Raw genomic sequence first — 15,720 nt, 5'->3', positions numbered from 1 at the left:
CATCTGTCGCCCGTGCCGTAGATCGCTTTAAACGATCCACCTCCCGAAAAACACACCGGAGCGGAAAAACAGACCGTACTGGAGCGGATACTATACACGACACACGGCAAAAAAAACTCGCACGAGACGACACAATCGGTGCGTAGCAGAACTGGCGACCTCAACTTCGAGAACGCAACACACTGGTTGCCGTGGCCATGTCACCGCCGTTCCCGTCATCATCGCCGGAGGAGGGCTATCTGGGAGACTCGCATCGCTCGCTGCGGATTCGTGAGGTATTCAAGTGAGAAAGCCTCGCACACGTCTTTTGTGTTTCGCGGTGGCGGGATTTCTTCGTGGTCCTTCCCCCCCCAAACGGCAGTGCAACGAATGGTTGGCTTACTGGCGCGAACTCGATTTGTTCCCCGCCCCACACAGATATTTCCGGCCCGATGTAGACACACCGACGGCCGAGGCGCCTCGAACCAGCGCGCTGGGCCCGCTGCCCGAGTCCTCGCCGCTCACCTCCGTCGCCTCGTACGACCCCGTGCTGGTATGCTTCACGAACCTGACCGCACGCATCCTCAACTGCCGCCGCGCAATGATCACCGTGGCCAGCGCGAGCAAATCCTACCTCATCGCCGAGTCCACGCAGAGCCTGTCGCTGAACTCGCCGCACACGCACGATCCCGGCGACCAGCTGTGGCTCGGCTGCGGCACCGTGATGCCGAGCGGCGGCACGCTGTGCGAGCTGACGATCGGCCTGATCCCCTCGCCCGACGCGGACCAGGAGTTTATCTACGAGGTCAACGATCTCGCGGAACATCCCGTGTACCGCGATGCCCCGTTCGTCACCGGCTGGCCGCACAAGCGCTACTACTGTGCCGCGCCGCTGCGCACGCCGAACGGCGTCTCGATCGGAACGCTGTGCGTGTTCGACGAGCACCCGAAGCCGGACGGGCTGACCGAGGACCAGAAGATCACGCTGTCGGGCATGAGCGATATCGTCATGAACTACCTGGAAACGAAGCAGGGGAAGAAGGATCTGCAGAAGAGCAGGGCTATGGAGATGGGGCTGTCGCGCTTCATCGCCGAGGGGTTCTTGCCCGGCGAGGGCATCGAGATGACGGAGCGACGGGACGGCAGGCTGCTGGAAAGGAAGGAACTCGAGGCGAGGAGACTCAAGGAGCTCGAGAGGAAGAAGATGGTCGAGCGCAAGCGACTGATGTTCCAGCAGCGGAAGTTTGCCGAGATGATGCGCGAGCGGAATGCAGATGTCGACACGCACCAGCGGTCGGGAACTACGAATCTGCCAGTCGCTGCCGGCGCCGGTACCGGTGCTAAGGACGATGCTGGCAAACGCATACCGCAGTACCCATTGCTGTGCATGAACCCATCCAACACCGAGCACGTCACGGAACTGTCCCTGATGGACACGATGACGTTTCCCTCGACGATGCCGCGGCCGCTGCCTTCGCCGTCCCCGGAAACCCACTCGGCATACCGACAATCTGACACGCTGCTGACCCCGCCCGCATCGACGTCGTCGTCGTCGTACTTCAACGGCAAGCTAGAGGGCAGCCACTACTTCGACGGCGCATGCTCATCAGCGCAGTCATGTTCGGGCTCATCGGAGCAAGCCTGCCGCCGCCAGTCCGCGTACGAAAAGACGTCGTCGTTCGAGCCGCAGTTCCGCTCCATGTTCTACCGAGCCGCGACGCTGATCCGCAGCTCGATCGACGCCGACGTAGTATTCCTGGACGGCGACCTTGAGGGCTTCTTCGGGCCCGAGGCGTGCGACAAGCCCAACAGCTGCGGGCTGGCGCATATCTCGACGGACAAGGAAGCGGAGCAGGCGACGCGCGCGGAGCGCCCCCGGGCGTGTCGGCGGCGCAGCGGCATCCTGGGCTACGCAACGTCGAACGGCTCCTCGAACGATTCTGGCGGCTCCCACAACATCGAGGACCTCGGCTTCGACGTGGCGGAGCTCAACGAGGAGATACTGAACAAGCTCGTGGAGGAGAATGAGCAGGGGCGGATCGTGGCGCTGGTCGACGACAGCGAGGAGTGGAGGCGCGAAGTCCGCAGTCAGAAGGCGGACGATACGCAGACGGACTCCATCCTACAGCGGTTTCTGCCAGGTGCCAAGAGTATCATCCTCGTGCCCCTGTTCGATCCGAACCATAAATTGTTTGCCGTCTGTTTTGCTTGGACTACTAGTGCGACGAAGACTTTCAGCGGTGATGTCGAGGGGAGCTTTGTCACTGCCGTCGCGAACTGTATCATGGCGGAATCTACGAGGTTGACTATCTTCAATGGTGTGTTTTTTTCTCCATGCATTTTGTGGCTCGAATGTTATATACTGATGCGGGTATCTCGCAGCCGACAAAGCAAAGGGCGAGTTTATTTCCAGCATCTCGCACGAGCTCCGCAGTCCTCTCCATGGAATCCTGGCCAGCGCCCAGTTCCTAGCCGAGAGCAATGTCGATCCGTATCAACGGTCGTTCGTGGAAACGATAGTGTCCTGCGGCACAACGCTACTCGACACCATCAACCACGTCCTCGACTTCCAGAAGCTCAATTCCCTTCTGGAGAAGGATATCCGTCTAGCCCGGCGTAGCATCGCGCATCTGGACGATAACGACGATCGAGTTCAGATCGAGAAGACGGTCAACAACCAGAAGTCCGACATCGATCTATCCGGCCTCGTGCAGGATATCGTCGAGGGCGTGTGTCTGGGCTCCGAGTTTCAACAGTCCACTGCGCGCGCCGCAGGTGACCCGCCGCTGTCGGGTATCGTGTCGAGAGAGGATGGGAGCCAGATCACAGTCATCATCGATATCGACCACCGCGACGACGGATGGGTGTTCTATGCGCATCCGGCGGCGCTGAAGCGGGTCATCAACAACATCGCGGGCAACGCCATGAAGTACACCGAGTCTGGCTGGGTCCGTGTGCGGCTGCGCGCCGAGGACATGGCGCCAGACGCACAGGGGAACAAGCGCGCGATGGTGAAACTGTCCGTCTCCGACTCCGGAAAGGGAATCAGCAGGGAGTTCCTCAAGACCAAGTTGTTCACCCCGTTCAGCCAGCAGAATCCGCTCGCTGCGGGTGCGGGCCTGGGAATGAGCATTGTGCGCCAGATCATCGACGTGATGGACGGCAAGATCGACGTCAAGAGCCAAGTCGGTAAGGGCACGAAGGTGACGGTGTCGGTACCTCTGATCCACCGGGTGGTTCCGCTCACGCTGAACCTCAGCCCGTCGGAGCGCGTCGACGATGCGCTCGACGTGCGCAGTCTCGCGGCGGGAATGAAGATCCGCATGGTGGGCTTCCAGACGTTCCTGCGGACGCAAGCGCCGTGTCCGATGGCGGACGCGGCCAACTTCCTGCGCAACTCGATCGAGCGGTACGTCACGGTGCATTTCGGCATGAAGATCCACGACGACGAGTCGCGCAGTCTCGACGACGTGGACATCATCATCGCGAACGAGGGCGAGGGCGAGGACGACGTGCTGCGCGAGCTCGGCGCCGGCAACGCACCCGTCATAGTCCTCTGCAGCCACCCGCCCGTCGATGGCGGCGCCTCGCGCTTCGCCGGCCGCGTCTCGACCTTCGTGCGCAAGCCGTGCGGCCCAAAGAAGTTCGCGCGCGCCCTCGCCTTCTGCCTCGACGAGATGCGGCGGCAGGATAATAGCTCAGAGTACGACACCGCGAACGAGGAGTTCTCAGCCTACAGCGACGAGGAGGACGACGACGTCGCCAACGAGTCTGAGTCCGCCTCCGTCTCGTCCAGCAACGCCCCGTCGACCCCGCCCTCCGCTACCGCCATCGACAGCTTCTTCGGCACCAAGGTCACGCGCTGGCAGGCGCCGCGCCGCAACGCCGCCAGCGACACCTCGTCCTCGTCGTCCTCCATCGGCTCGGTATCCGGGCGCATCGCGCTTCCCCCGCTGAAGCGCACGCCTGCGCTGCCGTCGACGACGACGGGAACTCTCACCCTCCCCACCACCACCACCACCACCATCACCACCGCAACCACTGCAGACACCACACCCGCACCCGCACCAACGAAACCGAGCGTCCTCGCGGTCGAGGATAACAGGATCAACCTCATGCTCCTCGTCACGTTCCTGCGCAAGAACGGCTACCCATTCGATACCGCCGTCGATGGCCTCGAGGCCCTCGAAAAGGTCAAGGCGAAGGACGGCGGCTACGATATTATCCTGATGGACCTGCGTTTGTCCCCCCCCCCCCCCTTTCCCCCCCTCCCCACTACTGAGCAACGACTAACAACAAATAGAAATGCCAATCATGTCCGGCATCGAGTCCACGCGCGAGATTCGACGGTACTTAGCCGAGCAGCAGCAGCAGACGGACGAGGAGGCGAAGACGGCGAAGAAGCAGAAGAGAAGCTTTATTGTTGCGCTTACGGGACTGGATACGGCTAGCGATCAGAGAGAGGCTTTCTCTGCGGGTGTTGATTCGTTCATGGTTAAGCCGGTTAATTTTAGGGGGTTGGAGAAGACGCTTTGTGAGGGGTTGAAGGAGCAAGATAAGGGGAAGGAGGGGGAGGAGGAGGAGAAAGAGGGGGAGGGGGAGGAGGTGGGGGTGGGGAAGGGGGAAGATAAAGAAGAGGGGAAGGATAAGGGGGAGAGGGAGGGGAAAGAAGAGGGGGAAGAGAAGGATAAGGGGAAGGGGGTGGGGAAAGGGAAGCAGGTGGAGGTGCAAGTGGAGACGAGGAAGGAGACGTTGCTAGTGGAGAAGGTGGTGGAGACAAGGAAGGAGACGGTGGTGGAGGTGAGGCAGGGGGGACATAAACACAGGACATAAGCTTGGTCTGTCGTTTGTCGATTGGCCGATTGTCGTTTGTCGTTTGGAGCCGATCTGTTCAAGGCGTTTCTTTTTCTTTTGATTGCTGCGTTTGGAGGATAGGATGTTGGGAATCTTTTCTTCCTTGGTGTTTCGGAGCATGATTTGGTTGTTGGTTGTTGCTTTTCAGCGTTTGTTACTGGACTCGACTCTTTTTACTGAGGTTTATATTGATTAGGTATGTACTTGTTACTGGTATTGGTAGTTAGAGGTGTGCTTTTTTCTGCTTGGACTTGGCTTGACTTGAGTGGACAGACGGGCGTTTTTTTTATACATATCTCTCGTTTTTTCTTCGCGATCTTTCGATCTTTCTACACATAGCATATACCTACAGCCTACAGCCTATAGGCTGCTACGGGCTGCTGCTGGCTGCGAGCGCTGAGCGGAGCTGCGAGCATACTTACTCTATCTTTAACGTTCGTTTGACTGCAGAGGGGGGGGGGGGGGGGGGATGGGGCTATGGGGGACGATGTAAAATAATGTTAGTTTTTAGCTGCTTGATGATGGGGTGTGATGGGTGATATGGGGTGTGAGTGAGCAAGGTGGGCGGAGGTGGAGAGAAATATATGTGCAGGTGCTGGTGTAGGTGTGCTGGGGGCGGGGTGAATGGAGAAATACATAAGCATTCACAGCGATCACTGAGCGATAATACACAATTGGTATATTATGTAGCCATACTGGCCATGCAGTGACGAGTCTGGATGGGGATGGGAATGGGAATGGGAATGGGAATGGGAATGGGGATGTGAATGTGAATCTGAATCTGCAGGTTGCGGCCGGCCGACGTCTGGCTGGCTTTGGCTTTGGGCGGTGATTGTTCTTCCAAGCTCACTCGTGACTGTTCCTTTCTAGGCTTGTGTTTCGGTAGATACGTGCAGGGTGAATGGGGAAACAAGTGTCAAGTGTCCATAGCGATCCATAATAGGTGGCCATCCAGTCTGGCCATGCGTAATAGCTATGCGGTCTAGCCTTGGGACTTAGGCATACATACATTAGGTGCCTAGCAGGTAAGATGCATGTACTTCTTCTTCCAGCCTGCTCTTCCAGCCACAGATCCCTAGATGCTGCTTCACTGTAGCTGCTGCTCCACTCTGGTCGCCATTCGTTGCGTGGGCCCTATTACGGGGTTACGGGGTCACTGTAGGTCACTGTAGGTCACTCGGCACTCTGCGGTCCGGCCAGTGGCCACGCAAAGGCGTTGCTGGAAATAAATCGAGAAGGCTGACGGATACCTAGGCCAAGCTATGCCGCAGCCGATGACCTTGCCGTTCGCAAAGTAGAGTAGATGGTCCAGCCAGGCCTCAAGATCCTGCCAGCTGAAGACGGGACAGGAAACTGCTGCACCAGCCAGCCAGCCAGCCAGCCAGCCAGTGGACGAAAAGCTGCCTCGCCGTTTTTGGCATTTGCGAGGGCTCGTAATTCGCTAATGCCTCTGCAGCCTTCGGGCTGGAAGGTGGTTGGTCGAGAGATGGAGAACATACGTGGGAAAAGAGGAGAAAGAGAAGGTAGTGGTTGATCGTTTATTTTGAAGATTATGATTGGAAAAGAAGAAAAAGAAGAAAAGAAGAAAAAAACAGAAAAAAAAAGACGACCCCACCCCCAGCTCCACCCACCGCACCCCCCCCCCCCCCTCCCCTCCAGCTCCGGCATACCGTTACTTAATCGTCGTTGTAACCTCGCAAAGCAGCGAAGCAGCTCGGCCGCGCGCCCTTTCCTCTCCCACTCTCCCACTCTCCCACGTAACCCTCCCACGTAAAGCCCCCCGGGGGGCGCGACACCTCAGCTCATCGGGCCAACGGCTACTCTAGGAAGCCTAAGGTGTCCGGGACCTCTATGTGCATCTTGATGCCGCCGGGCATCTCACCGGGCATCTCAACCCGATGGAAAACCTCGTTGCGGAACCCGTGGCGTTGCAGCTTACTAGACACCTCTGTGTGCACTACGGCACACCACGGCACACCACCAGGCTCGACTTGAGTGCGGAGATGGCCGAGTCATCGGCTGCCTTTGCCCTGTCCACCGCCTTTGCCCTGTCCACCGCCTTTGCCCTGTCCACCGCCTTTGCCCTGTCCACCGCCTTTGCCCTGTCCACCGCCTTTGCCTTGTCCACCGTCTTTGCCTTGCCCACCACCATTACCCCATCCATGGTCTTTTCGTCAATCAATACCCTTTCCCTAGTCATGGTCTTTTCTTTCTTCTTCTAGCTCGCAATTATCTTTTCTATGCATACTTGCCTGATCATCGTTTCACTGTCGTACGCCGCCTGCGCATGCAGAGGTGTCCTTGATAGCTGCAGGTTGTTATTGTCTCGCTTTTCCGTTTACCCTGGAATGGGTCTCTGCCGTGGCTGCGACAGCTTTACTATACTAGCTGTTCTTGCCGAAAGCCAGGTGTACTCTACCGTGCACCTGGTGGTGCCGGGTGGGAGCGGGGACGAAGGCTGCGGCCGGAGGAGGCGGGGGAGCGGGGGCGAAGGCGCGCGCTTGCTAATGCCCTTGGGCTTTGCGGCAGCCTTCTTCTTCTTCTTCTTCTTCTTCTTCTTCTTCTTCTTCTTCTTCTTCTTCTTCTTCTTCTTCTCGGCGGTCTTCTTGACGGTAGCCTTTGCCGCGATTGTTGAGCTTCTTCTAGGTCGTGTAGCGCTTCTGGTTCTTAGAGACATTTTCTCTTGATTTTCCAGAGGTATGTGTCAACACAATTTGAGAAGAAGGATTATATAATCGGGTGGCTTACTGTAGCGAGTGGGTGAGTTGGTTCGATTTCAATTCGAACATTGCAGAAGATTGAATATGTTGTGGGTCGCAGGTGGTGAGCTCGTGAGATGAGAAGAGGAGATGGTGAGAGAGATGGGAGGAGAGATGGTGGGAGAGAAGGATAGGAAAGAAGGATGGGAAGGACGAAGAATTAAATACTGAAGCTTGACTCGTGAGAGATCGCTCGTTGAACGAGTGACAGCACATGTATTCGACGAGTACGAACTAGCGATCTAGCAAAAGCATAACACGTACCGTATTCCTACTATACATTCTACTATACATTCCACTACATCGCCGCTCGATACTCTACCTACATCGGTGTCTACAATATCATATTGTGCTCATGTGTGCCCCAAACCCCGCAAGCACTACCTATGTACCTTCTCTATCGTCTTGCGGGATAGGTACTCCACCTCCACCTCCACCTCCACCTCCACAACCGATTCCAAGCCCGCTCTCCCAAGCCACAGATTCTTTAGAGTAGAGGACAGTAAGTGCTGCTTCACGAATCACGATGGAGCCATTGGTTGCGGTTGCATAGTGTATCACTCGGCGTGCGGGGTGCGGGGTGCTTAATGGCGAGCCAAGGGGCAGTGAGCGCTGCGAGATTGGAGCTTTGAGCGGACGAACCGCAGGCTGGAGAGGCGGAAGTCCTGGATTCGAGGGTTCTCACACACCCATCCATGACTCCTCCTGATGAGGGGAGGCGACAGCGGCCGAGGCGGAATGGGGGCTCGGGAGTTGATACTGGCTTTTCCTACATAGCTTCTTTGGAAATGACTAGGTAGGGCGGAGGCCACGGGGACTGGGGACTGGGGACTCGGGAGCCGTTGCGTACTGGTCGAGGGCGGGTTGGACGGTGGATGGGAGTCGGTGTACGTATGCATACCTGTACAGTGTTGCCATGATCCAGATGCTTTTTTACTTACTCGGGTCGCGCGAGCAATTAATACTCTACCATACGAAAAAAATGATTCGAGTCCATCAGACGGAGTGGGATAGAATAAGAGTTGATAGCATTCCAAGAATCCAGCCCACCGGGAGAGAATGGCCACTCAAGCTTGAATGGAGTCTGGCAGCGCAGTCCCATGTGTGTAGTTACTCTACTCTACATAAAGCCTGGTCGCACGGCACTACTTAGCGCTCGAAGTAATCTCACGTTCCACGAACCGATCCGCATCTAATTCTCTCCTACACTATCCCTCCAGAGTCCAGAGTGCACACAGCAGCCAACCCCGCCATGACCGTCATCTCGTCCGCACCCTCCCCCACCTCGAAGAATGCTCTCGCCGAGCTCACCAAACAGCTAGCCTACGGCACGGGCGCGTACGATCCCACGCTCTACCTCGAGCGCGCTCGCGCATACCTCGCGCAGAAATACCCCGACCTCGCTGCCGGAGATGCGTACCGCGCTGTGCTCTTGACGGACTATGTGAGGGGCTATAGCGAAGAGGAGGAGCTCTCGTTGGAGGCGCCGGGAAGGGGGGGTGAGGAAGAGGAGGGTGAGGGTGAGGTGGATGAGGATGAGGATGATGAAGCAGAGGAGGAGGAGGAGGGGGAGGAGGGGGAGGAGGGGGAGGAGGAAGGAAGAACAGATGCGGAAGAGTTCCACGCGGCTACCCAGGCGGTGCTCCACCTTCGCGCGGTGGTGGCGGAGGAGGAGGGGGGTGATGTTGAGACCCTTTTGGGGCAGCTGGAGGAGGAATCGCTGCTACTGCTGGCCACAGCGCTGAAGGAGGTCGGCTGTGGCAAACAGGCCGGCGAGTATGCGCGGCTCGGGATGCGACGGTTCCCCGAGGAACGGGGGTTCCGCGATGTGCTCGAGGCGGTAGAGTCCATGGCAGAGGGGAAGGGTGGTCGCGCGAGGAGGCTGGTATATCCATGGAACTCCCACGAACCCGATAGGTTCTCGGCCGAGACCGTCATGCACCTGAATGAGTGTGTGGTGCCTGGAAGCTCGGATTGCGTCGAGGTGAGGGTGGTTAACCTGCCGCTTCTGAGCGAGACCGCCGAGGTACTCGGTGTGACGAAGCACTTGGGCGTGTTTGCGAAGAGGGATATCAAGGCCGGCGAGATTTGTATGCGCGAGGAGAGCGTGCTCACGGTCGTGACGGATCCGGTGGAGGGCGGCCTGTGCGAATACTGTGGGTGCCGGTGGAGGAAGGAGGTATTGCCGAGCAGGCCGAAGTTGGTGTTGAAGCTGCCCGGTGACGCGGGGACCAGCGAGGAGAAGGAGAAGGAGGAGAGGAAGGTGGAGGAGGAGGTTGTCATCTCAGCGGAAACATTCACATGCGATCTTTGCGCCGACGCGGAAGCGGAGGGAATCGAGGCGGTCGTCCCGGTATGGTGCTCGGCGCACTGTCGGGATATGGCAATGACCAAGTACCACCCCGCACTCTGCTGTCGCCCCATCGCACTGATCCACCGCGCAGCACTCCAGCAATCAGAACTGCAAATTGCCAAGTCCTCGCAGCCTGGCGGTGCAGTCTACGCCTTGCTGATGATGAAGGCTTTTGCCATGGCGCTCACTCAGGGAGTGCACCCACTCGAGCTTGAGGAGACCAAGTACCTATATGGCGTGCCGCCCGTCGAGGTGCTGGAGCTCCGGATCGGCTGGGGCTGGGAGGAGAATGTCCGTGGTGTCATTGGCATCCTTGAGGCGCTGGGAATCGATGTTTTCTCTGGGAAGCACACATCGCTCTCTACGGAGGTGTCTCGACCAGACTGGTGGGATACATGGGTCGTCAACACGCTCATCGCCAAGTTCCGCGGGACCGCCAGCGGCCGGCTGAATGCGCACGGAGAAACAGAGGCGGCGGCGGCACACACCCTCTACTCGCTCGTCAACCACGACTGCGAACCCAGCGTCCGCTGGGAGTGCGCGGGAATCATGAGGTTCTGGGGCGTGGGTAAAGATGACAGTGGCATCGCCGTAAGGGAAGGACAGGAGCTGATGAGCTGCTACTGTGACAACTCTCTGCCATACAAGGAGCGTAGGGAGTGGATGATGGGGTGCCTGGGCGGCGCTTGTATGTGCTCAAGGTGCTTGAGGGAGGAAAGGGAGGACAAGGAAAGGCGGTGATGGAAGAGCGTGAGACGAAGGTAGACAAAAGTTTTGCTTATAGACGAAGTAGATGAGACATTGAGGGTTATAGATGAGCTGAAGGCGGTGTCAGGAAAGCTCGACTATATTCAGGCACCGTTTTCTTAGCTTCCGAGTGATCGGAATGATGCTATCCCGTCTTACCCGAGAGTGTCCAGGTACACCATTACCAGTACGACCCGCAATCTTCATTGAAAATTCCAAGCAAGGCCCCCAATATTCAATGTAAATTCCAAGCAAAACGCCCAGGCTATCACCGTCATATCCTCATTACGCCTCTCCATGCCACAGCAATGCCCCATTCGTCACCTCCATCCTCTTTTGCCTCCAAGCGTACGTAATCCTCTCGGCGTTTTAGCAAGCACGCCAAACAAGCAACTGCCACCCGCCAACATCCCAGCCAGCCAGCACCAGAGCCTCCACGTAACCGCTAATCCCATATAGGAAACCGGTGCTGCTTGAGCTCCAACTCACCCTTCCAGTCACCATTGTCAATCATCTCCACCATCCCCCCCATCCATCGCACAGACTCGATCGGACGCGATCACACCTCCACCTCCACAACAACAGCAGTGAAGGCTAGAGCAAGCAAGCAACACCCCGCATTTACGGAACAAAAAACGCAACCACACCTTCAGCACCGCGATAAACCTCTTTCCACATGGTACCCACCCGCCCCTTAGACCTCCATTTCCCCCTCCCCGCCCCCGTCCCCGTCCCCCCGCTCATGTAGCAACAGGGTGTCACAAAACGCGCCGGGCGCAAAAAGGGCGCCGCGAAAGACGCCGACTTCGCGAGTGCGGCACCGTCGGGAAAGTCCTCGGGAGTGCGCAAGGCCGCGTTCGAATCCACCAAGAAGAAGGAGGTCGGCGTGTCGGATCTCACGCTCATCTCAAAGATCACCAACGAGGCGATCAACGAGAACCTCAAGAAGCGGTTCGAGAACAAGGAGATCTACGTATGTCTGCCCGGGAGAGGGAGAGCGTGAGCGGTGGATGCATGCATAGGAGGGTGTGGCTGACGGTGTGTGTCGCTCGCAGACGTATATCGGCCATGTGTTGATCTCGGTCAATCCGTTCCGTGATCTCGGAATTTATACGGATGAGGTTCTGGCGAGTTATCGAGGGAAGAATCGGCTGGAGATGTCGCCGCATGTCTTTGCAGTTGCCGAGAGCTCGTATTACAATATGAACGGATACAAAGAGAACCAGTGTATCATCATCAGGTATGTCGGCCCCTTTGGCGGTGGTGGTGTGTTCATGGGATGCTGATGGATAGCAGTGGTGAATCTGGAGCCGGAAAGACCGAGGCGGCGAAGCGGATAATGCAGTACATCGCGGCGGCCTCGTCGACCTCGTCGTCGACGATTCAGCAGATCAAGGACATGGTTCTTGCGACCAATCCGCTGCTGGAATCCTTCGGGTGCGCGAAAACGCTCAGAAATAACAATTCGAGTCGGCACGGAAAGTACCTCGAGATCCAGTTCAACTCGCAAGGAGAGCCTGTTGGTGCCAATATCACCAATTACCTGCTGGAGAAGAATAGGGTTGTGGGACAGATTCGGGAAGAGAGGAATTTCCACATCTTTTACCAGTTCGCGAAGGCTGCTAGCCAACAGCACCGAGGTTGGTTGCAAGGGCGATTTTCTACGGGTGTGATGGGTCGCTGACGCGCGGTAGAACTGTTTGGCATTCAGGGACCCGAGTCTTACGTCTACACCTCCAAATCCGGCTGTATGCAGGTACCGGGGATCGACGACGTGGTGGATTTCCAGGAGACCCTGCAGGCGATGCAAATCATTGGATTATCGCAGCAAGAGCAGGACCAGATCTTCCGGATGCTGTCCACCATCCTGTGGCTGGGGAACATCCAATTCGCCGAGGACGACAACGGCAAAGGTGCAATTGTCGATCCTTCGGTTACAGACTTTGTCGCATACCTACTCGAGGTCGACGGCGCGGCTGTGAACAGGGCGCTCACGTTGAGGATCATGGAGACGAGTCATGGCGGACGGAGGGGAAGTGTCTACGAGGTGCCGTTGAATCCAGCGCAGGCGAGTTCCGTCCGCGATGCACTCGCCAAGGCCATCTACAACAACCTCTTCGAGTGGATTGTGGATCGCGTGAACCTGGCTATGCAGACGCAGGGTGGCATTGTAGCGAACTCGATTGGAATCCTTGATATCTACGGATTCGAGATCTTCGATACCAACTCGTTCGAGCAGCTGTGCATCAACTACGTCAACGAGAAGCTCCAGCAGATCTTCATTCAGCTCACCCTCAGGACCGAGCAGGAGGAGTACGAGCGAGAACAGATCAAATGGACGCCGATCAAGTACTTCGACAACAAAGTTGTGTGCGACCTGATCGAGGAGAAGCGACCACCGGGTGTCTTCGCTGCACTCAATGATGCCTGCGCCACGGGACATGCGGATCCATCCTCCGCCGACGGAGCGTTCGTCCAGGGACTGAATAGGCTCGGAGATCACAAGCACTTTGAGAATCGGTCGGGCCAGTTCGTGATCAAGCACTACGCCGGTGACGTGCACTACAGTGTTCCGGGTATGACCGAGAAGAATAGGGATCAGCTGCTCAAGGATATCCTTGAGCTTGTGGCAGCGAGTGCGAACCCTTTCATCAAAACCCTCTTCCCGCAGCAGATCGACAGGGACAACAAGCGACGGCCGCCAACCGCCGGTGACAAGATCAAGGTTTCCGCCAATGACCTCGTGCAGACCCTCATGAAGGCTCAGCCGTCGTACATCCGCACCATCAAGCCCAATCAGAATAAGAGTCCCACCGAGTACGACGTTCCGGCAGTCCTGCATCAGATCAAGTACCTCGGTCTCCAGGAGAACGTGCGAATCCGTCGTGCTGGATTCGCCTACAGACAGTCATTCGAGAAGTTCATTGAGCGCTTTTATCTGCTCTCGCCCAAAACCAGTTATGCTGGAGATTTCACGTGGACTGGCGATTCCAAGTCCGGTGTCTTGCAGATCCTGAAGGACACAAGCATCCCGAAGGATGAATGGCAGATGGGTGTCACGAAGGCGTTCATCAAGACCCCCGAGACACTTTTTGCGCTTGAGACCATGAGAGATCGGTACTGGCACAACATGGCGACCCGCATCCAGCGTGCGTGGAGGAACTATCTGCGGTACCGTGCCGAGTGTGCCACCAGGATCCAACGGGCATGGAGGAAGAAGCGCGGTGGAGAGGAATTCTTGAAGCTGCGAGATCAAGGGCATAGGCAGCTCAGCGGCAAGAAGGAGCGGAGAAGAATGAGTCTCTTGGGAAGCCGACGGTTCATGGGCGATTACCTTGGGGCCGGCAATAGGGGTGGCCCCGGTGAAATGCTCAAGAACACTACCGGTATCAGCGCGGCAGAAAATGTGGTCTTTAGCTGCAGAGGCGAGCTTCTCATTTCAAAGTTGGGCCGCAGTAGTAAGCCCAGTCCTCGGGTACTCATCTTGACGAACCGCGCTTTCTATGTTATCTCTCAGGCTGTGGTCAACGGCCAACTGTCCATTACCGCGGAACACAATATTCCTATAGGCGCCATCAAGTTCATCGGTATGACCAACCTCCGCGACGATTGGTTCTGCCTGGGAATTGGATCTCCTCAGGCGCCTGATCCCCTGATCTCTTGTGTATTCAAGACTGAGCTCATCACTCAGTTGAACATCATCCTCAAGGCTGGCATCGAGATTCGGATCAATCCTACAATTGAGTACTCGAAGAAGCCAGGCAAGAAGGCGATCGTCAAGTCTAAGAAAGATCCCACGGTCCCCCGGGACGACCTCTACAAGTCTTCGACCATTCACGTTGGACCCGGTGAACCGCCGAACTCTACCAGTAAACCCACGCCGAAGGGTAAGCAACAGCCGGCGAAACCGATCACCACCGGCAAGCTACTACGACCAGGTGGGCCCAAAGGTGGAGCAGGGAACAGTCGGCCGGCCGCTGCACGACCGCTGCCCCAGGAACAGCGACCTACCCCTCAACCAATCGCCAACGTCGCTGTTCGTCCGGCACCAGCGACATCTCACGCTACGCCTGTCCGGAAACCCGTCGCGCCGACAGTCACGGCAGCAGTGGCGTCACACGCACGGACACCCTCAACAGCCTCGACGCGGCCACCACCGCCACCTCCACCTCCACCTGTCGAAGCTCCCCCGCCTTCGGCTGACCCAATGTGCAAAGCCAAATTCGATTTCGTCGGCTCCACCAGCCAAGAATTATCGGTGGCTTTCGGCGATGTGGTAGCGCTCCTCCAGAAGAACGATAACGGCTGGTGGCTGGTCAAACGGCTCGACTCCAACGCGCAAGGATGGGCACCAAGCGAGTACCTGGAGGAAGTCGCCCCGCCCCCGAAGAAGGCTGCACCACCGCCACCCAAGAGACCGAATAAGCCCCCGGCGCCGCCGAAGCGGCCCGGTGTTGCCGGAACGCCAGATCGGAACAGTGCTACCGGCAGCTCGGGGGCGAGTACGAGTGGAGACAGTTTTGCAGGCGGGTTGGCCGAGGCTGTAAGTTGATCCCATTCCCGCATTATGAAAGTGGATACTGATGATTGCATAGTTGAAGCAACGGCAGGTGCGCATGTCGAAGAAGGACGACGATGAGGATGAGTGGTAGACTTGCTTAGATTTGATACTTATTCGCTTTTCGCTTTTCGTTTTTTTGGGCACCGCGTGCTGGATTACATATACATATCTATTCTATTCCGTTGCTTGGTCGTCCCTATTGGGAGTTTGTTTGGATTTCCTAGTGGTTTTGTGGGGAGGGGAATTCTTCTTTTGCTTAGATTTTTAGCGATGCTGCTCTTGCTGCTGCGCTGTGTTGCTATGTTTTTTTTTCCTGTTTTTATCGCGTCTCTCGATGTTGATGAGTTGAATTGGACTATAGTTGTATCCTCATGAAGAAGACCTGAAAGAGACCTGAAAGCAGTGGTGCGAACGCGCAGCAATGTCCATCACCTTTCCGCCGCCTAGTCCAGTGACTCTTTTACCCG

At 57.1% G+C, this 15,720-nt stretch overlaps 4 protein-coding genes across 4 annotated transcripts; 3 read left to right on the top strand and 1 right to left on the bottom strand.

Annotated features, from left to right (window-relative positions):
* Window positions 1-197: 197 nt before the first annotated feature.
* BZA05DRAFT_457825 (uncharacterized protein) lies at window positions 198-5,292 on the top strand (the record flags this gene model as incomplete). Its single annotated transcript, XM_051487586.1, has 4 exons — window positions 198-283; window positions 418-2,297; window positions 2,362-4,218; window positions 4,283-5,292. The coding sequence occupies 4 exons, from the start codon at window positions 198-200 to the stop codon at window positions 4,810-4,812; spliced, it is 4,353 nt and encodes a 1,450-aa protein (XP_051337038.1). The 3' UTR covers window positions 4,813-5,292.
* A 1,498-nt stretch (window positions 5,293-6,790) lies between these two features.
* Window positions 6,791-7,510, bottom strand: BZA05DRAFT_420679 (uncharacterized protein; the record flags this gene model as incomplete). Its single annotated transcript, XM_051485656.1, has 3 exons — window positions 6,791-7,036; window positions 7,082-7,141; window positions 7,214-7,510. The coding sequence occupies 3 exons, from the start codon at window positions 7,508-7,510 to the stop codon at window positions 6,791-6,793; spliced, it is 603 nt and encodes a 200-aa protein (XP_051337037.1).
* Window positions 7,511-9,146: 1,636 nt separating this feature from the next.
* On the top strand, window positions 9,147-10,886 carry BZA05DRAFT_405596 (uncharacterized protein). Its single transcript, XM_051484414.1, has one exon. The coding sequence runs from the start codon at window positions 9,385-9,387 to the stop codon at window positions 10,684-10,686; it is 1,302 nt and encodes a 433-aa protein (XP_051337036.1). The 5' UTR covers window positions 9,147-9,384; the 3' UTR covers window positions 10,687-10,886.
* A 284-nt stretch (window positions 10,887-11,170) lies between these two features.
* Window positions 11,171-15,622, top strand: BZA05DRAFT_356787 (myosin IC heavy chain). Its single transcript, XM_051481419.1, has 6 exons — window positions 11,171-11,371; window positions 11,447-11,665; window positions 11,748-11,932; window positions 11,989-12,332; window positions 12,387-15,235; window positions 15,288-15,622. Exons 1-6 carry the CDS (start codon window positions 11,369-11,371, stop codon window positions 15,342-15,344), a joined length of 3,657 nt encoding a protein of 1,218 aa, XP_051337035.1. The 5' UTR covers window positions 11,171-11,368; the 3' UTR covers window positions 15,345-15,622.
* Window positions 15,623-15,720: the final 98 nt, after the last annotated feature.

Source organism: Tricharina praecox (assembly GCF_024521635.1).
Source record: "Tricharina praecox strain CBS 144465 chromosome Unknown BZA05scaffold_22, whole genome shotgun sequence".
In the NCBI taxonomy this organism is placed as follows: domain Eukaryota; kingdom Fungi; phylum Ascomycota; class Pezizomycetes; order Pezizales; family Pyronemataceae; genus Tricharina; species Tricharina praecox.
This window is presented reverse-complemented; position numbering and strand designations above follow the sequence as displayed.